Source organism: Bos indicus, chromosome 1 (genome assembly GCF_029378745.1).
Source record: "Bos indicus isolate NIAB-ARS_2022 breed Sahiwal x Tharparkar chromosome 1, NIAB-ARS_B.indTharparkar_mat_pri_1.0, whole genome shotgun sequence".
In the NCBI taxonomy this organism is placed as follows: domain Eukaryota; kingdom Metazoa; phylum Chordata; class Mammalia; order Artiodactyla; family Bovidae; genus Bos; species Bos indicus.
Genome location: NC_091760.1, coordinates 88,115,348 through 88,137,466, shown reverse-complemented (window position 1 = coordinate 88,137,466; position 22,119 = coordinate 88,115,348). Strand labels below are relative to the sequence as shown.

At 38.3% G+C, this 22,119-nt stretch overlaps 1 protein-coding gene across 2 annotated transcripts in view; it reads left to right on the top strand.

Annotated features, from left to right (window-relative positions):
- Nucleotides 1-22,119, top strand: part of ACTL6A (actin like 6A) — a 31,508-nt gene that overhangs the window by 8,691 nt on the left and 698 nt on the right. For both annotated transcript variants that reach the window (XM_019959358.2, XM_070791557.1), the window contains exons 2-13: nucleotides 3,443-3,519; nucleotides 3,683-3,857; nucleotides 8,035-8,135; nucleotides 8,751-8,848; nucleotides 14,032-14,126; nucleotides 14,398-14,504; nucleotides 14,600-14,689; nucleotides 16,113-16,174; nucleotides 16,548-16,662; nucleotides 16,811-16,891; nucleotides 18,674-18,769; nucleotides 21,018-21,104. In XM_019959358.2, the coding sequence (XP_019814917.1) occupies nucleotides 3,443-3,519; nucleotides 3,683-3,857; nucleotides 8,035-8,135; nucleotides 8,751-8,848; nucleotides 14,032-14,126; nucleotides 14,398-14,504; nucleotides 14,600-14,689; nucleotides 16,113-16,174; nucleotides 16,548-16,662; nucleotides 16,811-16,891; nucleotides 18,674-18,769; nucleotides 21,018-21,104 (1,184 nt within the window). The remainder of the gene's footprint in view (nucleotides 1-3,442; nucleotides 3,520-3,682; nucleotides 3,858-8,034; nucleotides 8,136-8,750; nucleotides 8,849-14,031; nucleotides 14,127-14,397; nucleotides 14,505-14,599; nucleotides 14,690-16,112; nucleotides 16,175-16,547; nucleotides 16,663-16,810; nucleotides 16,892-18,673; nucleotides 18,770-21,017; nucleotides 21,105-22,119) is intronic.

The window sequence follows — 22,119 nt, the reverse complement described above, 5'->3', positions numbered from 1 at the left end:
ATAAATGTAATATTTTGTCATATTTGCCTCAGATATTTTATGAAATAAGATGTTGTTGGTATAGATTCCTCCTCTCTGCTTCCTTAGAGGTAACCAGTGAGCTGAAGTTGGGATGTAATATTCCCCAACCCTATATATATTTTTATACTTTCATTAAGTGTGTATGAATCCATAATGAATTAAATAGTATTAAAATATGTGTGCATAGTAACTAGGTTTTTAAAGTAATTCTTTTGAGATTTATCCATGTTGATACATGCAGATCTGGACTATTCACTTTTAACTGCTGTCTAGCAATAGTAAATATTTCACTGTATGAATAAGCTGTAGTTTACTTCCCTGCTGAGAGACCGTTTAATCTACCTTTTCCTGCGGCAAGCAGTGTGATGATAAATATTACCCCAGTACACTTATGTGCTTATTAGGTACCAGGCATTGTCCTAAGTGCTTCCATACTCGAACATCCACTGAGATAGGAACTGTTAGCACACATTTTACATATGAGGAAACTGAGGCAGAGAGGTTAGTAAATCACCTGAGGTCACATATATAGCTAGTGAGGGTTCCTGTACATGTCTGCTCGTGATATACATGAGAGAGTTTCTCTAGAGAAGATAATAAGTGTAATTGCTATGTATGCACATTTTCAACTTTAGTAGATATGACTAAATTCCCCAGAGTGTTTGTATCAGTTTATAACTTTTGCTGGCAAATATGTAAGAGCTTCTTTTTTTCTACTTCTTTGACAATACTTGGTCTTACCAGACTTGACCTTGTCAATTTAATCGAGCTAAGCAATATTTATTTTTAATAATTCATTGAAAAATTGCTTCTTTCAAAAATCAATACCTAGAAAACCCAAGTGCTTTCTTTTAGGAAGTGTGCTGTTTTGAGTGAAGTATTTTTAAAGTATGGCGCTTCTCTGGTGGCTTAGTGGTATAGAACCCACCTGCAGTGCAGGAGATTGGATCCCTGGGTGGGGAAGATTCCCTGGAGAAGGAAATGGCAACCTACTCCTGTATTCTGGCCTGGAGAATCCCATAGACAGAGGAGCCTGACGGGTTCCAATCCATAGGGTTGCAGAGAATCAAACATGACTGAAGTGACTGAGCACGCATGTATGCACACACATTTTTAAAGTATTCTTAGAGGCTTTTCTCTGAATTTGAATATGAAAAAAAAAGACAGCTTTCTCTCTCAGCATTAAACTTTTATCTCCTACAAATCTGTGAAATGTGTAAACTTTGGTACCTTCATTTTAATGATTTTTACCTGGCCCACGTTATACCTTATAACATTATACCTTACCTCTGGTTCCTTATTTTTCTTGGGGTTTTGCTAAATTTATTCCCAAATTCCATGAAATATAATGTTGTTTAATGTATGAAAAAAATGGTGTACCTCTGTGTACTGGATACCTCTCCTTGGCCCTTCCAGATCCACTTTACTCCTATGTCTGCCCGCTCTGTCCCTTAAAGGTTGACCCTGGTAGACTATCTGTGGACTATTAACCTTTGGTTTGGCCCGTGGTACAGAGAGGCCTGGTGGGCTACAGTCCATGGTGTCGCACAAAGGCGGACATGACTGAGCAGCTAAGCACACACACGGTCACGGGGCTTCCTGCTTTGTGCCTCTTGTCCTGGTTTGATTATTTACAGCGGCTTCTATCACGTTTAGAAGTAGCTCTGTTTGGATGAGAAATGATATGATCACCCTAGCCAGTGGGGAGAGGTTGGCAGATGTGTTAGGCTGACTCCATCCTCAACTGAAGATCGCAGCTCCTGTCAGGTACCCTCCCAACACAGGTCTCTCTCCCGGTACTAGTAACAGTTCTTCCCTCGTGTTTCTTCAGTTCTAAGTGTGGCAACAGATTTCTGTTATCACTCGTCCTAGGATATCATACTGTCCTTTCTGGTTTTCCTGTATAGTTCTTGTATCTTTGTAAGTAGACCCTATAATAAGTAAACTCTCCTTTAGTTCAGTTCAGTTCAGTCGCTCAGTCGTGTCCAACTCTTTGTGACCCCATGAATTGCAGCACGCCAGGCCTCCCTGTCTATCACCAACTCCCGGAGTTCACTCAGACTCACCTCCATCGAGTCGGTGATGCCATCCAGCCATCTCATCCTCTGTCGTCGTCTTTTCCTCCTGCTCCCAATTCCTCCCAGCATCAGAGTCTTTTCCAAGGAGTCAACTCTTCGCATGAGGTGGCCAAAGTACTGGAGTTTCAGCTTTAGCATCATTCCTTCCAAAGAAATCCCAGGACTGATCTCCTTCAGAATGGACTGGTTGGATCTCCTTGCAGTCCAAGGGACTCTCAAGAGTCTTCTCCAACACCACAGTTCAAAAGAGTCAATTCTTCGGCACTCAGCTTTCTTCACAGTCCAACTCTCACATCCATACATGACCACTGGAAAAACCATAGCCTTGACTAGACGGGCCTTAGTTGGCAAAGTGATGTCTCTGCTTTTGAATATGCTATCTAGGTTGGTCATAACTTTCCTTCCAGGGAATAAGCGTCTTTTAATATCATGGCTGCAATTACCATCTGCAGTGATTTTGGAGCCCAGAAAATAAAGTCTGACACTGTTTCCACTGTTTCCCCATCTATTTCCCATGGAGTGATGGGACTGGATGCCATGATCTTCGTTTTCTGAATGTTGAGCTTTAAGCCAACTTTTTCACTCTCTACTTTCACTTTCATCAAGAGGCTTTTTAGTTCCTCTTCACTTTCTGCCATAAGGGTGGTGTCATCTGCATATCTGAGGTTATTGATATTTCTCCCAGCAATCTTGATTTCAGCCTATGCTTCTTCCAGCCCAGCGTTTCTCATGATGTACTCTGCATAGAAGTTAAATAAGCAGGGTGACAATATACAGTCTGGACGTACTCCTTTTCCTATTTGGAACCAGTCTGTTGTTCCATGTCCAGTTCTAACTGTTGTTTCCTGACCTTCATATAGTTTTCTCAAGAGGCAGGTCAGGTGGTCTGGTATTCCCATCTCTTTCACAATTGTCCACAGTTTATTGTGATCCACACAGTCAAAGGCTTTGTCATAGTCAATAAAGCAGAAATAGATGTTTTTCTGGAACTCTCTTGCTTTTTCCATGATCCAGCAGATGTTGGCAATTTGATCTCTGGTTCCTCTGCCTTTTCTAAAACCAGCTTGAACATCTGGAAGTTCACAGTTCACGTATTGCTGAAGCCTGGCTTGGAGAAAAACTCTCCTTAAATTACCTAATTTTAGCATATCGTCTCTTTGCTGATTGAACCTCTACTAATATACTATATTTGACTTGGCTATATTTTAATTAAATAAATCTTTAAGGCTATTTAAAACTAGGTTCAAAGTAGTAGTAACATGAATATAAGCACATTAAGTACTCTTTAATTTTCATATGGTACTTGTAAGTTGTTAATGTTAGATATCTTTTCATCTTTTCAGATGAAGTTGGAGCCCTTGTTTTTGACATTGGATCCTATACTGTGAGAGCTGGTTATGCTGGTGAAGACTGTCCCAAGGTCAGTGTAATGTTAGAGTTAATCAGATATACAGGAGCCATTCATGCAGAGTTAAATTCACGCAGAAAGTCTGACTCAAATATGGTAAAAGACATTAGTTGGTGGGAATGACTCCTTGATAAGAGCATGTAAAACTTGCAAATCATGTTTTTGACTCTTCCAGGTGGATTTCCCTACGGCTATTGGTATGGTGGTAGAAAGAGATGATGGAAGTACACTGATGGAAATCGATGGTGATAAAGGCAAACAAGGCGGTCCCACCTATTACATAGATACTAATGCCCTGCGGGTTCCGAGGGAGAACACAGAGGCCATTTCACCACTGAAAAATGGGATGGGTACGATAGTTTTTCCTATGGATTTGATTATAAATGTAGAGTATGTATAGTATATTTCAGATATAAAGCAGTGGCTGCTTATAAGTTGAATATCAGCTATCTTCTTGTTTTTATTCCATGAACTGATGTTCCAGGCACTGAGAATACAAAGATGCGTAAAACATGTTTCTTTTTCTAAGAAACTTATAGGTATAGAAGGTAGATTTGTGTATATAACTGTGTTTGATAAGCGGTGGGGTTACAGAGGAGAGATATTTAACTCTATGGGGGTCGGAGATGGTTTTCACAAGGGGGTAACTGTGCTGAATCTTGATCACGGAATAAGAATTAGCCTGCCTGACAAGTCTGGGTAAAGCAGAGCAACCAGCATGTATGAAGAGATGGTATTGTGGGAGAAACTTACATGTTTGGAAATGTCATCAGTTAAGTATGGCTATAACAGTAGGTGCATTAGGGCCGGTTGCAGGAAAGGCAGGCAGAGAGCAATCATAAAAGGGCTTGGAATGCCAGGAGTATATCAAGCAGGTAACTGAAATATTACCCTAAAGGAATTTTTAAATAGAGACATGAAACGCTCATATATGCCAAATGGAAAGATTATTCTAACAGTAATACATAGGCGTGATTGGAGAGAGATACTAGAAACAGGAAGATCAATTAGGGAGGTGAGTCCAAATGAGAAATGAAGAGGTTTTAAATTTTAACACTGATGGCAGAGATCCTGAGGTGGCTGTCTGAGATATCCAGGACAAATGGTGCTAAGAATTTAAACTTTCAAAAGTTTAAAAATAAGTTTCCTAGATTTTTGGAGTTACTGAATAAGGGGTACCATGCACTAGGGAAGGGGCAAGCTTTATGGTCTTAAAAAGCAAATGTCCACTGTCACTCTTCAGTTCAGTTCAGTCGCTCAGTCGTGTCCGACTCTTTGCGACCCCATGCATTGCAGCACGCCAGGCCTCCCTGTCCATCACCAACTCCTGGAGTTCACTCAGACTCAACGTCCATTGAGTCGGTGATGCCATCCAGCCATCTCATCCTCTGTCGTCCCCTTTTCCTCCTGCCCCCAATCCCTCCCAGCATCAGAGTCTTTTCCAATGAGTCAACTCTTCACATGAGGTGGCCAAAGTACTGGAGTTTCAGCTTTAGCATCATTCCTTCCAAAGAACACCCAGGGCTGATCTCCTTCAGAATGGTCTGGCTGGATCTCCTTGCAGTCCAAGGGACTCTCAAGAGTCTTCTCCAACACCACAGTTCAAAAGCGTCAATTCTTCGGCACTCAGCCTTCTTCACAGTCCAACTCTCACATCCATACATGACTACTGGAAATAGGTCCAGTTATTTACTAAAAAGGATTCACAAGATTCAGCGTGTAATGGTACCCATAGCTAAGATTTATTATGCCAAAAGGATACATAGCAGAATTGGCAAAAGGAAGAAAAGGGCATGCAATGCCCAAAGGAAAGCAGCACAAGCTTCCAAGCGCTTACAGTGTAGTCATAAAGGATGTGCTTAAACCTTCCAGCAGCGAGGAACATGTGTATGTGGTCTATTATACGTGCTCAGTTATATCCAACTCTTTGTGACCCCATGGACTGTAGCCTCCCAGGCTCCTTTGTCCATTGGATTTCCCAGGCAAGAATACTGGAGTGGGTTACCATTTCTTTCTCCAGAGGCTCTTCCCGACCCAGGCATCAAACCTGTGTCTCCTGAGTCTCCTGCATTGGCAGATGGTTTCTTTATGACTGAGCCACCTGGGAAATCCATGGTCTACTAAGGGAGCACATTAAAGACTCAGCACTCTGCTTCACACTTACAGGATAGCTGTATTATAAAGACAGACAATAGCAAGTGTGATGAGGATATAGAGAAACTGAAACCTCCATATCTATTTCTGGGAGAGAACATAAAATAGTACAGCAGCTTTGAAAAATAGTTTGACAGTTTCTTAATAGATTAAATATAAATTCACCTTATAATCCAAACAGTTCACTCCTAGGTATCAGTACAAGAGAACTGAAACCTATGTCCACACAAATACTTAAATGCAAACATTCGTAGCAGCATTATCCATATTAACTGAAAGGTAGATATAGTCCAAAGGCGCATTGTTGGATGAATGGGTGTACACAGTGTGCTGTATCCATAAAATGAAGTCTTAATACTATTTGACAATAAAAGAAACAAAATAACTGATACAAGTCAAAATATCAGTTGGGTTTTGATGAACCCCAAAAGCCTTATGCCAAATGGAGGAAATCAGATGCAAAATTCCACATAATGTGGAATCACTTACTCTAATATGGAATGACCAGGAAAAGCTAATTTATACAGACAGAAAGTAAAGTAGCAGTTGCTTGGGGCTGTGGATATTATGAGAAGTGACTGTTAAAGAGCATACAGTTTCTTTTTGAGGTGATGGAACTATTCTAAAATTATGTTGTAAAAAGAGTCACACAACTGTGTAGCATTACAGAAGAAAATCTCTTCATTGGACACATAAAATTCATTATATCTCTGTAGAACTGCTAAAGAACTAGAAGGATATTTTTTGTTACAAATATTTTATTTCTTATATTATCCTGATACTTGGAATAAATACCTATCTTTTGGATTCAGAAAAAAAAGGACTCAGTACCCATGGTTTTTATTGGTGACCGGTCATGTAGGTACCTTGTGCCCAACATGTTCCAAAACCCCAGACTCCCAGTATAAACCACACTGTTTGTATAAATGGTTTAGGCACAGTGATCTACTCTTATTTGGGGAAAGTTTTATATCAGTGTAGGAAACTGTTTACCAGAGAAGTTCCCAGATGCCAGCCAAGGGTCAGCCTTGCAAGCAGGCCTTTCTCAGGTTTGCTAAGTTAACTCTTTCTGCATAGCAAGTGAGTTTATTAGTTCAAAGTGTTTGAGTATAGATGCTGGTTTAATAAGCAAGTGAGAATGATTTTAAGACATGGAATTGATTTTTTTTTCCACCCAGAGTTTGGGATGTGAAAACAGGATTGAGGGTGAGATTCCTTATGGAAACTTACTCTGTATTTAACCAGTAGAGGTGCCTATGAAGGGGAGTGAGATGAACAATTAGAGAAGTAGGAGAAAATTCAGGAGAACACCAAGAAAAGAAAAAATTCGAGAAGTAAAGAAGTCCTGTGAGTCTCATTGTTCTTAACTGTGGCATTGAGATTTATGCTAAGAAGGGGAAAGAGAAGGTAAAGCTATAGAGGAAGTGCCTTGACCAAAATGTCCCATTCTGGACTTACCCCGGTCTGCCTGCCAATGCAGGGGACGCGGGTTCAATCCCTGGTCCAGGAAGATTGCACATGCTGCAGGGCAGCTAAGCTCACGTGATGCAGCTACCGAAGCCCGTGCACCCTAGAGCCTGTGCTCTGCAACAGGAGAAGCCACCACCACAGTGAGAGGCCTGAGCTCTGCAACTAGAGAACAGCCCCTGCTCACCAAAAGTAGAGGAAGCCCATGGGTAGCAACGAAGACCTAACACAGCCCCCAAAACAAAACAGTGAATTAAAAAAACTCACCCTGATAGGCCTATAAAAATATTAATATGATGTACAAATGATGCCATTTCTTTGTTGGTCTGTGGCAGAAAAAGTCTGTAAAGTCTTAAATCAATGGTATCAGTAATTTAGAGAGGTTAGATGAGATTACAGATGCAAAAGATCCACTGGATTTACCTGTTAGAAGATCATTAGTGACTTATGCGAGCAGTTTCAGTGTAATGTTTTAATGGAAAGCAAATTGAAAACATATTCTTCTTTAAATTTTTTATGATGTTTTTAGAGTCTTTTTTCATACAGATTATAGCTGTTAGTTCCAAATCATGCTATTCTGTTTCCTCTTAGAATTTGAATTGTGTTTTGGGCTTTATAGTTACTACTTAACCGAATACTATTTATTTGGTATTTTAGGTCTGTTAGATACCTTAATTTTATCTGGGTCAGGTCTAGGGGTTATGGTACTGTTGGGGCCGGAGGAGCCATATCTAGAAGACAAAGCTAATGTCTATATGAAGTACTGTTTTATGAGGTAGAGCTGTAAAATAAGTCAATTCTGTATATTAAAGTATTAGTGCTAAACCATTAGAAACAGTCTCTCGGAAGATGCTGTATTCATCTTCAACTAAGTATTGTTTTCAAGGTATTTATCTTATATTCTAGTTGAAGATTGGGATAGTTTCCAGGCTATTTTGGATCATACCTACAAAATGCATGTCAAATCAGAAGCCAGTCTGCATCCTGTTCTCATGTCAGAAGCACCGGTAAGACAAACTTTTTCAAGTTTTCTAGGTTGTTTTTTTACTCATTTTACTTTTTCTCTAAAGAAGTATAGAAATTCATATTTTGAAAATGAGGGAAAGGGGGATTCTTTTTTAAATACTCTTACAACTTTTATTATTTCAATAATAAAAATACTCAAAGAACAACAGTAAAGCACCCTCTGGGTTCTGGCGGTTATTTATCTATTTTTTTCCAGGAATTGAATATCTAATTTCCTTTGACTGCTTCCCATTTTGGTTCATGAATTGTCCCTTATCCCTCAAGGGCAGTGTATATCTGCTTTTATACTCAATCTTAGGAGTGACTAGATTCACTCTTAAGATTTAATACTTCATGTTTATAAGAATCCTGATTACTCTATATTTTGAAAAGTCTATAGTTTCTAGAATTCATAGCAGCAATTTTACTTTTCAAATAATAAACTTTATTAAGTTTATTACAAATACATAGAGATAAATGTTGTAAAGATATTATGAAGATTTTCCATGGTAATTTAATGTTTTACATTTTTGTTAATACAGTACTGAAATGAATTTTAAGATAAATATGCATTTTAAACAATAAGTAATTTGGATTTCTTTTTCCCTCCTCTCAAGTGGAATACCAGAGCAAAGAGAGAGAAACTGACAGAGCTAATGTTTGAACACTACAACATTCCTGCATTCTTCCTTTGCAAAACTGCCGTTTTGACAGCGTATCCTTGAAAGAGTAATACTCAGCTTCTCTTCAGGAGTAACTGTGGTGTTGCGAAAGGTGATGTGCTCAGCAGGAAGACAGGAGTCAGTTCTTGCTTGTCAGAAGTTGAGGAGGTTGTCCCCATTGCTTTTTAGATACCTGTCTTTCAGTATTTCTTACTGGAACTGATGTGCACGAAAGTGTGAGAGGGAGATGGGAAAGAAACACTCAAATTCTGCTTGTTAATTTAACAAAGTTTTTAAAAAATTGTGTTTTTAGAAGGGGAATGTGAAGAGAAGGCCTAGATGGGTTCAAAGAGTGTCATTTCCTTCCTCCTCTCCAATACCTGAGAAAAGTGGAAGTTGTCTGTAAATTCATTTAAGATTTAATCACCAAATATTTTTTATGACCATATTAAGGGACAGACAAGGAAATATTATGTCCTGACCTCAAAGAATAATGTAATATTCTTGTTGAAAACTAAATAACAGATTTAAATAATATTTCAAAATAGCACGGGCAAAAGTCATAAAGAAGTACATGATTCATTTGAAATTTTAAAATAGCAATTATAGTTCAGTGGAGGAAGATTGAAGCCTTACAGACCTTGTAAAGAAAAGAGAATTTTGAGATTTCCCTGGGAGTCAGTGGTTAAAGACTTCGCACTTCCAGTGCAGGGGACATGAGTTCAATCCTTGACTGGGGAACTAACATCCTGCACGCCATGTGGCGTGCCCGCCCCCCCCCCCCCCCCCCCCCCCCCCCCCCCCCGCCCACCCAAAAAAAAAAAAGTGAGGGGATTTAGTTGCAAGGTGAAGGGGAAGGAGTCCTTTATTTAGAGTTCAAGTAACAGTGCTTATAAACTGATCTTGAGTTAGGTACTTAAAATCAGCCTCACCTTTTACACATTTATCCTGTGTACCTCCCTGGATTGCCATAATAGTCAAGTGGATTTTACATGTGTGAGAATCACTGTGGTAGCTGTAATCTAACATTTGTCTGTCGTGCTGTGTCTTGGAGATGACTTTAGCAAAAGTGTGGAGGTGGAAAGGGTAAGCATTCCTCACAGTGAGTTTAGAGTTGACGATTTATATTCAGCTTTGGTGAGAGTTGTAAAAATAGGTTTAGGTCAGACTGTGGAAGCCTTGCATGTTGTATTTTAAAAATGTGAACTTTAGACTTGAGAGAACCATTGCAGGTTTTGAGTAGAGGATGGAGAGCACTAGCAGACTCTCTGTGTGCATTATCTCATTTCATTTTCATAATAACCCTGTCAAGAGTCAGAGTCAAGATAAGCAAACTGGTCCCAGTCCACAGCTTGAAAATGGCAGTTATGAATTTGAACATAAGATCTGTTTGGCTGCTTCCTTACAAGGAGTATGTAAACGGAATTGGCATTATTTTTTAACTTTTTATTATAGAAAATTTCTTATGTAAAAGAAGGTAGAACATTATATTGAACTGCCATGTGCCCGTCACCCAGGTTCAGTCATTTTCAACACAGAGCTAAGTTGCATTAGCTGTATAACCATATCCACTCCCCCTCCTTCCATGGTTTTGAAATAAATCCCAGACATTAAGCATGTCTCTCTAAAAGATTTCACCATGTCTTTTTTTTTTTTTTAAAGATACAGCCACAATTTATTTAAAAACAAACAAACAAAAAACATATTTGAATCGGTACCCAAACAACAAGGATCATACACTGTATTTGTTTGATGTGTCCCTTGGGTCACTGGTCTAGATTGTAACCACTGCCTCACCCCCTGCTTTTTTCCATCTTGTAATTATCTGGTAAAGGAAGTAGATTGTCCTGTAGAATTTATAACGTTTCTGGCTTTTGTTGACTGGTGTTTTTTACTATGTTCTTCTAGCCCAGTGGTTCTCAAACTTTTATACATAGAGCTTTTATTTATGTGGATCATATCGGGATATATTTGCCATATTAGTAATTAAGCTTAAAAATTATATTTGCTTATTTTAAGTAAATTAATAATAAGTCAGTTGCATGTTAATGTAAATAAAATATTTTAATGTCAAATAACTGTTTTCCAAAACCAAAGGTATTAATAAGAAGAGTGGCTTCGTTTTGCAATTTTTCAAATCTCTTTAACGTTGGACTTAATAGCAGAAGTTGGATTCTCATATCTAGCCTTTAGATTCAGTCTGCTGTGTATCATATATGACATAGCCTCTGGAAAACTCTCTTGTACATTCATGAGAGAATGACAGTGAAAAGGGCAAATAACATTTTAGTATTATTCTAAAGATTGTTTTGACTTCTCAAACATGGTCTTGGGATTCTTTTACACTTTAAAAAATTACTGGGGGACTTCCCTGGTGGTCCAGTGGTTGAGACTCTGCCTGCCAATGCAGGGGACACAGGTTTGATCTCTAGTCCAGACAGATCCTACATGGCACAGAGCAGTTAAGCCTGTGTGCCACAACTACTGAGCCCATGTGCTGCAGCTACTGAAACCCGTCTGCCCTAGAGCTCATGGTCCGCAGCAAGAGAAGCCACCACAGTGAGAAGCCTGCACAGCACCATGAAGAATAGCCCCCGCTCACCACAACTGGAGAAAGCCTGAGCGCAGCAACAAAGACCCAGCTCAATGAAAAATAAATATATAAATAAAATTATTAGAAAAACAAGACACTGGAAAAGTGCAAGAAAAAATACTAAGGATACCACAGAGCTTTGGTTTTTATAGGTTATAGCTATCAATATTACTGTTTAAGAATTTAAAACTAAGACTTTTAACATTTTCTTATTAGTTTAAAAAAAAAAAGGATAGATACATTAATGTCAACACAAGTAACAGTTTTATGAAAAAAATAACTTTTTTCAACTTTTGTTTTTCCAAAACAAAAACATTAGTGAAGAGATTAATGTTTGTTTTATCTGACTTAACTGATAGCTGGCTTCTCATCTGCCAGCCTCAGGCTCTGCCCTCCTGACACCTCAGTTTGAGAGGCAGGCTTTAGCTAGCTGTCTGCTGGCGGAGCTGCATACTTGTGGAAAATTCATTTAGTTACAAAGGTAGCAAAATCAATGGTGCCCCTCATTTTTCAAGAATGCATTATTCTCCTGTTCTCTCTGCATTTTATTGGTTCCCCTGAAGTCCTGCATTTGAATAGTTCAGTTGTCAACCAAACGTTCGGGTAGATTCTACACTCAGGTTTTGTGTTTTGCCCATTCTGTGGTTCTCTTGCTTCCAGAGTTTCTACCTTTAATGTCCAGCTTTTCTTCCAGCCCTGAACTCTCTGTGTAGACTTAGGTGGTAAGGCTGTAGTTCTTTACTGTTTTCTTGAGCTGTAGCCTGGAAGCTGGGAAGCACTTTCAGGAGAGGAGGCTGCAGACTTGCACTTCTTACTCCTTCAAGTTGCAGTTTCATGAGGATTAGTTTTGGCTGAATTTTGACTACTTTTAAATACTTTGCAGTGTTTTGAAATGGTCACTGAAAATAATTTGTCCAGATTTTAGAATTGTCATCTATAGGAGGGCTTACATACTTTTAGTCTGGTGTTACTGTATCACTTTGTACTAATAGAGATAAAATTAGTGTTTATATATATAGTCCACCAGAGATCAATGAAGTAGCAGTAATAGCAAAGATAAATTATTAACCTACCTTTCTGGCCACTTATTCTCAGAGCTCTTTTCTCTGTTCATTCCTGCCCATGCCTTGGTTTTCTGCTCTTAGTCTTTCGTCTCTCTTGACATGTTCTTTCTGATTTTGACATGTTCTTTCTGATTTAACTATTTCCTTGACTTCAGATACCACTTATACACTGACCAATTCCAAATCATATCTGTATCCCAGATCTTTCTTGTGAGCTCCAGGCCCATGTCCAGCTGCCTACTAGAACTTTTTCTATTAGTTATTTGTTTAAGCACTTTAAACTCAATATATCCAAAATTGAATTCATCTTCTCTCCCGTCAAATTTATTCCTTCTCCTTTGTGTCTTATCTTACTCCCAGTTGTCTAGACCAGAAATCTTTCTCATTAATCCTTCAGATTAAGTAGTAATCAAGCCCTGTGTAATCCAGCCTCCCCTGACTCCAATCCAAACCCACAAATCCATTTATTTCTCTGTGCACTGCCATTATATTAAGTGTAGCCGTTCCTCTTGCCCATTATTCACACTGCAGCTCTAATCATCTTTGTTGATTGCCAACCTGCTGATTTAAGCCCTAATCATTTCCCACAGTCTTGCCTTTCTTATTCTTTCAGGCTCTGCTGAACTGGCTCTGCACTTCCCAGACCTCTTCCTGTGCTCTTGCCTCCTGGCCTTCCCACATGTTTCAACTCTTCACCATGCCCCCCTCCTCAGCTTTCACTTGGGTTTCCTAGGGATGGGTTATACTCCTTTATACTCTCCCAGGGCATCCTGAACTGTTCTTTGTATAGCTTTATTGGTCTCCTCTTCACTAAACAGGATATCCTTCAGGGCACAGACAGCTTTGTTTCACCCCTTTGTTCTTCTGTGCTTAAGGAATGCTAGTAAGAGACTGCTTCCCTTCTTTATTGAGCACCAGACTCATCACTAGGCACACGATAGATGCTCAGTAAATATTGGATGACCCAATGAATGGCTGCACTCCTAAATGTCGTTTGTGATGTTCATGTCATGTAGGCCTTCTGCAGCACAGAACTGTGGAAAATGGGATAAATTCTGTCTGCTGATATTCACTGGCTATTGAATCTACCTGGAATAGCTCTTCGTATTGAGCTGGGAGAGATGATAACTGCCACTCAGCTGCCAAACTGCTGAAATGGTTCTTTAATCCTATGTGAGAATGGTTTCAGTTTTTAGCTCAGATGGCACAGCCTCCCACTGCTCTTACCAAGTTTCTGTAGATTTTGTTAAATGCTTCTCAATTTGTTGGAAGCCCTTTTGATCTGTGCCAGAGACTTTGAATAATTGTGCTAATTTTGACCAGCTTAACAGATGTCTGTCTCTGGGATAAAGGTTTCTCTGACTTTCTCATACCACCATTCTGAAAGTCCTGCCTGTTGTCATTTTTTTTTTTAAACCAGAGTTATTATTTGATATCAACTTTCATCCCTGTGTTTACTTTAACACATTTTTAAGCCATGATGCATGTTTTTAAAAAGCCATAATAAAAACCTTCCCTTTACAAATAAACATTATTTTAGGAACCTTGATACTTTCTTTTCCTTAACGCTTTAAACTAGATTTGCTAATGGTCGTTCTACTGGGCTTATTTTGGACAGTGGAGCCACTCACACCACTGCAATTCCTGTTCACGATGGCTATGTTCTTCAGCAAGGTAAGTTTTTAACCAGGGTTCACTGAGGACAGAGATCATGAAATAAAGCAATGACTTGGGCTATCAAAGTCATTTCCAAGTCATGTTTTTTTTTTTAAATCTGTAGTATATAGCGTATATTTAAAACTGATGCATGGCTTCATTCATGCTTGGAGGATACTTCCGTTAGTTCTACTTGAAAGAACTTAATCGTGTAAAAACACAGGAAATTCATCCCAAGGAGCTTGGATGGAATGCTTTCTTACTGAGTCCTGTGTAATCTGTTTCATAGGCATTGTGAAGTCCCCTCTTGCTGGAGACTTTATCACTATGCAGTGCAGGGAACTCTTCCAAGAAATGAATATAGAACTGATTCCTCCATATATGATTGCATCAAAAGTAAGTGATGATTGAATCTTATTTCTGGGGCTTACCTTCAACTCCGCACCCCCATGTTGTGAACTCTTAACCTAGCACTTGTTCTTGGCACTTAGGAAGCTGTTCGTGAAGGGTCTCCAGCAAACTGGAAAAGAAAAGAGAAGCTGCCCCAGGTTACCAGGTCTTGGCACAATTATATGTGTAACGTAAGTAATCCTGTTCTCGTCACAAAAGCATTATATAGGCTGTAAGTCTTTGGACAGAGTATGAGCATTTTATATTTTCAAACTTATATTTTTAATGATATTTGCAAACAAAATTAATAGCTTTTGTCAGGGGCTGGGGGAAGGGTATGCTTTTCATGCTTGTCAGATATCAACAAACTACTCTGTATTCATTTGGACTACTGTGGTGAGACCTGAAAGGAGCTTTGGGGTAAAAACAAACTAGTGTGGCTCCGTTAACATTTTCTTTGTTAAACTTGAGTCAGCTATATAAAAAAATGTATTATTGTTTATAGCAAGGAGCCAATGAAAGGTTTTCTTTACTGAAAATCCATCTCTGACCGTGAATGACTTACTAATGGGGGAGAGGTTAGTAAAACAACCTCTCACACCACAATATGCATTCTTTTTTTTTTTTAATATTTGTTTATGGCTGTGCTGGGTCTTTCTGCTGCACACAGTTGTGGCGAGCAGGGGCTCTCTTCACTGGATGTGTGGGCTTCTCACTGCAGTGGCCTGTCCTGTTGTGGAGCACGGGCTCTAGGGTGTGGTGACTTCAGTAGTCGCGGCTTGAAGGTTCTAGAGCACAGGCTTGGTAGTTGCACGGGTTTAGCTGCTTTGATGCATGTGAGATCTTCCCAGATCAGGGATCGAACCTGCGTCTTCACATTAGCAGACAGAGTCTTTACCACTGAGCCACCAGGGAAGCCTAATATGGCAGTGATATAATATATTTGAATATTTGACAAGTTTTTTACACCCAAGGATAAAGATTTTTTGTGGGTGTTCGATACAAGGAAAAATTGTGAAGATGATTAATAGCTGTACCTAGACCTTAGAAGATTTTTCCTTAGCAGCTCAGAGGTCCTATGTATTTCACTGCATGTTTTGTAACTGTTTTATACTATGTCAGTCATTAAAAGTACCATAAGATACAATGTATATGCATTTTATGTATGTATATTCAGTTAATGAAGTCTTGCTTTTAAGCTTATTTTAAAGGGAAAAACAGTAAATCAACTATATTCCAATAAAAAAATTTTTTAAGTAAAAAAAGTTTTATTATGCAGAACTGTGATACAAGGGTTTCCACTTATTTTTATCTCATCATTTTTTTTTTTTCCATAACAGTTGTAATTTAAATGTTATATAATTTAGTTCATAATACAGGTGTTAAGAATTAAGTTTCTTGATGCTCAGAGTCCTTGGCTGGGTAGATTTATACGCTTGAAATGAGTTAGCCATCCAGGAACGTGGTCCAGTTTCATTAAGAAAAATGTTTTGGATGGGAAAGGGAAGAAAAAGAAGAAAAATGTTTTGAAAATAATGTTATGAAAGTATAGATTATAAAGACAGATCTCAATAATCTTGTTTCTTAACCTTTTTTTTTTTTTTTAATTCATAGTGTGTTATCCAGGATTTTCAAGCCTCAGTACTTCAAGTATCAGATTCAACTTACGATGAACAGTATGTTTTTTTGTTTTTTTTTGTACAAGACTTAAAACTTAAACTGTATACTTCACATATATATAAAACTGAATCAATTTGCTATACACCAGAAACTAACACAACATTGTAAATCAACTATGCTTCAATTTTTTAAAAAAACTGTGTATTTCGTAAATGAGGAGAGAAATTGATTTGTTTAGTTAAAAATGTGTAGAATATGCTTAACTGGTCTAAAGATAAAAGGTTAAATACTGAATAACATTTTGAAAGAAAATAAGGTTTTACCATTCTGCTTTCTTACAAGCTGATAATTCCTCAATATTGTTTATAATAGTTTGTAATTCTGAAGAAGATGTTTGTCTCTGTTTAGTATTGTCTGATACACTTTCAGAGTAGCTGCACAGATGCCAACTGTTCATTATGAATTCCCCAATGGCTACAACTGTGATTTTGGAGCAGAACGGTTAAAGATTCCTGAAGGATTATTTGACCCTTCCAATGTAAAGGTATAAAAGTTTATTTCATAATCACCCTGGTTTTTTCCTTTAAAGATCTCTTGTAATTACAAAAGCTAAATAAGACTATAAACTTTTTTCTATGTGCTTTATGGTTTGAAGGTCTTCTGTGTGACTGCTGGTTTCTGTTTTGTTGTAGGGGTTATCAGGAAATACGATGCTGGGCGTCAGTCATGTTGTCACTACAAGTGTTGGAATGTGTGATATTGATATCAGACCAGTAAGTGCCACTCTTGTTTATGGCATAAGGGTATCTTTTAGGGCAAACCAGTGCCCCCGGTATTTATGGCCATCATTTTTTTAGAGTTGGCAACTTTGGCCACTGACTCTGAAGTCCATTTTATGAAAGAATATGTAAAAAAAATGAAGTTCTACTAGAAAAGGGAAAATGCAAAACTCAAAAGCTGTCGTGTCCAGTGTAGTTAGCTTTTGGCCACGTATGGCAGTTCAACTAAAATAAATAGAAATTTACATTTCAATCCTTCAGTTGCACGAGCCACATTATAAATGTAGCTAGAACATTTTCATCAGCACGGAAAGTTCTTTTGGACTGTGCTGGTCTAGAGATTTCCTAAAATGTGACAAACCAAACTATATTAGTGGTTTTAGTGTATGTAGTACAGATTTACTTTTTAAGAAGGTGTGGTTTAAATTATGTAACTTTTACATGGAGTTTAGATATAAACTTCGTATTTTTTTTACTTTGCCAAGGTTTTTATTTTTTCATCAGTTTGTTTCTTGCCAAGTTTTAAGGACTGACTCCATATTCTGTACCTCTTCCCTGGTGGCTCAGATGGTAAAGAATCTGCCTACCAATGCAGGAGACCCAGGTTCAATCCCTGAGTTGGGAAGATCCCCTGGAGGAGGAAATGGCAGCCCACTCCAGTATTCTTGCCTAGGAAATCCCATGGACACAGGAGCCTGATGGGCTATAGTCTATGGGGTCACAAAGAGTTGGACACAACTCTATATTCTCTACCATGCTATTAGATAGACCATATCTTATTTAAACCCTAGATTTTAATTTGTAGCCAACGTGTTACCTCAGTTTTTTAGTTCCTTCATTTGCTTAGAGCTTAGTGCTAATAGCTAAGGTTATATAGACATTTGGAATACATTTTTTTAAACATGGACTAAATTTTTAAAATATGAGCTTAGCCACTAAAAAGGCAGGCTGATATTTAACTTTCTGATGCATACATGCAAATTAGAGGTAAAATATACTCCTTATTTGGGCTTCCCGGGTGATGCTAGTGGTAAAGAACCTCACCTGCCAATGCAGGAGACATTCAGTCCCTGGGCCGGAAAGAGATCATAGCAACCCACTCCATTATTCTTCACTGGAGAATCCCATGGACAGAGGAGCCTGGTGGGCTACTGTTTCTGGGATCGCAGAGTCAGACACGCCTGAAGCAACTTAGCACACATACTCCTTACTACTAGGAATTTGTTTTTGATGGAGGAAGCCTCAGCATATGGATTTTGAAAAAGGTCATCCCTGCAGAAGAGAAAGGTAGCAGTCATTTTGGCCAGGACTATTGTCAGAGTATGTATTGTCCTCCATAATCTGTCCAATTTTAAATGCCATAGCTTCTAGATGAGAACTCTGAGATGATGTAATTAAGAAATAAACTTGTTAAATACTGGCTGCTATCTGCCAAAAAATTATGGTTGGCTTTTAGAATAGTTGCCTTAAATTAGTGGTTCTTAAACTTTAATACATGAATCATCTGGGGAGTTTTAAACAAACCAACACAAAACTTTTCCTAGACTCCATCCCCAGAAATTTGTATTTAATTGCCCCCAGCACTGGTGTTTTAAATGCTCCCTAAATGAGTCAAATGTGCAGCCAGGATTGAGAACCACTGGATGAAACTACTTGGTGTGATAGAAGTAAAAAATTTAAAAAGCGAAAACTGTAGTGGAACACATGGTTTTATCTGAAGTTGTGTTTAGAATGGTTGGAAACATTTGGAGCTCATTTATTTTTGTTTCATTCCAGGGTCTCTATGGCAGCGTGATAGTGGCAGGAGGAAACACGCTAATACAGAGCTTTACCGACAGGTTGAACAGAGAACTCTCTCAGAAAACACCCCCAGTAAGTTGTGTGTGTTCTTCAGTGGTATTTTTCAGTCATATATATCCTCCTACTGGTGGAAAATCTATGTAGATACAGTTTGTTTTTCAGTAGATTGATGGTATTTGTGTGTGCCTGGTATAGTATTAATACTCCTTATTAATAAAGTTTTTCTAGATGACATCTATTAGTTACTCCCATTACTGTCCATTACTATTTGAATCTTACTTTATTCATTGATTCCATACTTAAGTGCCTACAGTCTGCTAGGCACTAGGGATAGAAAATATAGTCCCTTCCCACCAAGGGCTTAGTCAGCTAGGAGGACTAAACCTACAAAAAAGAAAACCTGTAATGTGCTAAGTGGTTCAGTATGTCGTCAGGCACTTTGGAGTGTCAGGGGAAATCCTCCTGAAGAGCTGTTTCAATGAATGAGTTCAGTTGGTTGACAGTTTATGAAACATCTAGGTGAAATATGTGCAAAAATATGAAGGGAAGAGGGTATATTCTAACATTTTGAAGTAGTTGGCTTGTAGTCTGTATAGAAGTGGGGCATGCTATATGGCTGAAAAGATGAATGCAATGGTGTATTATGTCCTAGGGCTGCTGTAACAAAGTGCCACAAAGTAGATGGTTCAAAACAACAGACATTTATTACCTCTCAGTCTGGAAGCTAGAATTCTGAAATCAACATGTTATCAGGGCCGTGCTCTCTGAAACCTACAGAAGAGAATTTTTCCTTCCCTCTTTCCGTTATCTGATGATTTGCCAACAATCCTTGGCGTTTCTTGGGTTGCAGTTATAGCACTTTAGTGTCTATCTCCATCATCATATGGCATTCTCCCTTGTGGGTCTGTCCTCTTCTTGGAGACTATTTCTAAATTAGGTTACATTCACAGGAACTGGGGAGTATCAACATACCTCTTTGGAAGATACAGTTCAACCCAGAAAGATAGGTACCAGTCATATCACTTACATAGAAAATTTACAGGGTAAAATCTAGCAGAGGACTGAAGAGCTTTTATATTTTATTAAAAACATCCCTTGGTACACTATGATAACTTTCAAAGGGATAGAAGAATCTGGTTTAGAGAGAAGGTAGTGTACATGGTACATTAGTAACAGAGGAATTTTTAGATTTTTAAACATCCATCAAGTAGTTTTTTGTAAGGTATTCTGCAATAAATACATTTTAAAAAATTTATTAGAGGTTATATAGGCCCTAACAGAATCTATAGAATCCGTGTATTTGAATGTTTTACATATGCCACAATCTTTATATTTAAGTATTGATACAGGCACAAGATTGACACCTCCTTACATTTTTGGAGATACAGACTGATCTGGAATACACCTTGATTATAGTACTTTAGATTTCATAGAAAGTCCCAGAATAATGAATATATAGACATGGGCTGTCCAAGGTCTGATCAAGACCAGGTAGATGCTATCCTTGTCTTTTCAGGAGGCAATTAAAATGTAATGAAATCCATTGTAATAGGATTTGAGCAGTTCCTCACCTATAAACCCCGTGTTCATCCCTTCTGTTCCCAGCACCCCTCCTTCCCATCCTACATACTCCACCCCTACTGCATGCACAGACTCAAACTGAATGTTCATATATAGAGTAACTGGTAAGTAAGTATCAACAATCTGGAGTTCTCTCCATACAGAAGTGAGATAGGGGTAGTGCTGAGCCATAAAACCATGTTTATGGAGAGGGTGTTCAAGCGTAACAGAAACACTAATCTGAAAAGAAAAGTGTGAATAAACTTCCCTGAGTCTGACGTCTGCATTTTGATTTGGATGGGGGCAGGAAGGAATGTGAGGAGGGGGTGAACCAAGATAGTACAAAGGCCCAAAGACTAAGTTAGAAAGTTGAGGAGGACTGCAGAAAGGGCAGCTAGTTGGGGTAGTAATTATACTCGGTGTTGATAAAATGCAATAATATATGAAGCACTTAGCATACTACTTGATATATGTTAAGTGTTCAAGTACATATTTGCTGTTTTAAGATGAAATTCTGAGTACTGTACTCTAGCATGCAGTTTTCTAAGGTTTATATACTAAATTACACAAGACAAAGTACTTTAAAATCCTATACAGTAGTTCAACTTATGCCTATTGTTAACCTAGCTACTACACAATAATCATGTATAATTAGTGCTTGAACCAGAGCCACTAATAAGTCATCAAAATTGAATTTCCAAAATTGAGGCCCTTGTTCTATTTGATCACACTAATACTTATTCTTCCTTTTCTGTTTTAGAGTATGCGGTTGAAACTGATTGCAAATAATACGACAGTGGAACGGAGGTTTAGTTCATGGATCGGTGGCTCCATTCTAGCTTCTTTGGTTAGTTTATCTACTTTGCAAAATAGTTTAAGATTCTTATTTAACTTGAATGTATCACTTAAAATACTAAATTTAGTAAAAAGACTAAAATAATTCCTATGCATCATTTATCTTTGCATTTTAAATCTATCACATTTGTAGAGGACCTGATGCTAGTCTTACCTATAATGAAATGACAAAAATGCCTCATTGCCTTATTAGTGGGTATTGTCAGTCTGATTACAGTTTCCCTCTCCAAGGTAGGAATCTGTTAACTTATCCATGCCTCTTCTAACACTACTCACATTAGCACTGGTCAGGACTTATCTGCAGCCCACTTAAAATTAAATCATTCTTCTTAGATTCTGGTTGCTCCCTGGCCTATTGCTGAGGCAGAAGTCAGGAATTGGTGCCTGGGGCAGATGGTGAAGTCATGGTATTGAGGTTTACATGTTGCTTGGACTGGCTTCCTACCCTTGAAATCAGGAGGAAATTCTTGCACTTACCTGTATCCTAAGTTTAGAAAATTTCCCCTTCACCTCAGAGCAGCCAAAGTAAATGAGTACTTACGCTAAATATTTTTAAAAGCTATTAACTATTAAATGTTTTTAACTGCCCATTTATATATTTCTGGTCTATGTTTTATTTCTAGTCTCTTAGTTCAAAACTGAATACGTACGAATCCACTTGAATAGTCACAGGGAACGGATTTCTCCTGCTTACACGTCTGAATAGTAACGTAGTCCAGGATCCTTCCCCTTTGGTCATTTTCCTTTCACCTTCTATTTTGTATAGTGCATGTGTATTGTTGTTTGTGTACTTGCTAAACTTTATCCTAGTCTGAGTTCTAAATGTTACCATTAATCAAATGCTAGAACATTGCATAAACACTGTACCAGGATCAAGCCTTCCAACAATTTCTGTTGTTGCCGTTAACCAAGCCATCATAGCTAAACTCTTCCTTCATCTTCCTTTCCTGGCATTTTCTAAGTCCTCAAGACAGTATAGAAAGATTTAATATCCTATGTAAACTTAG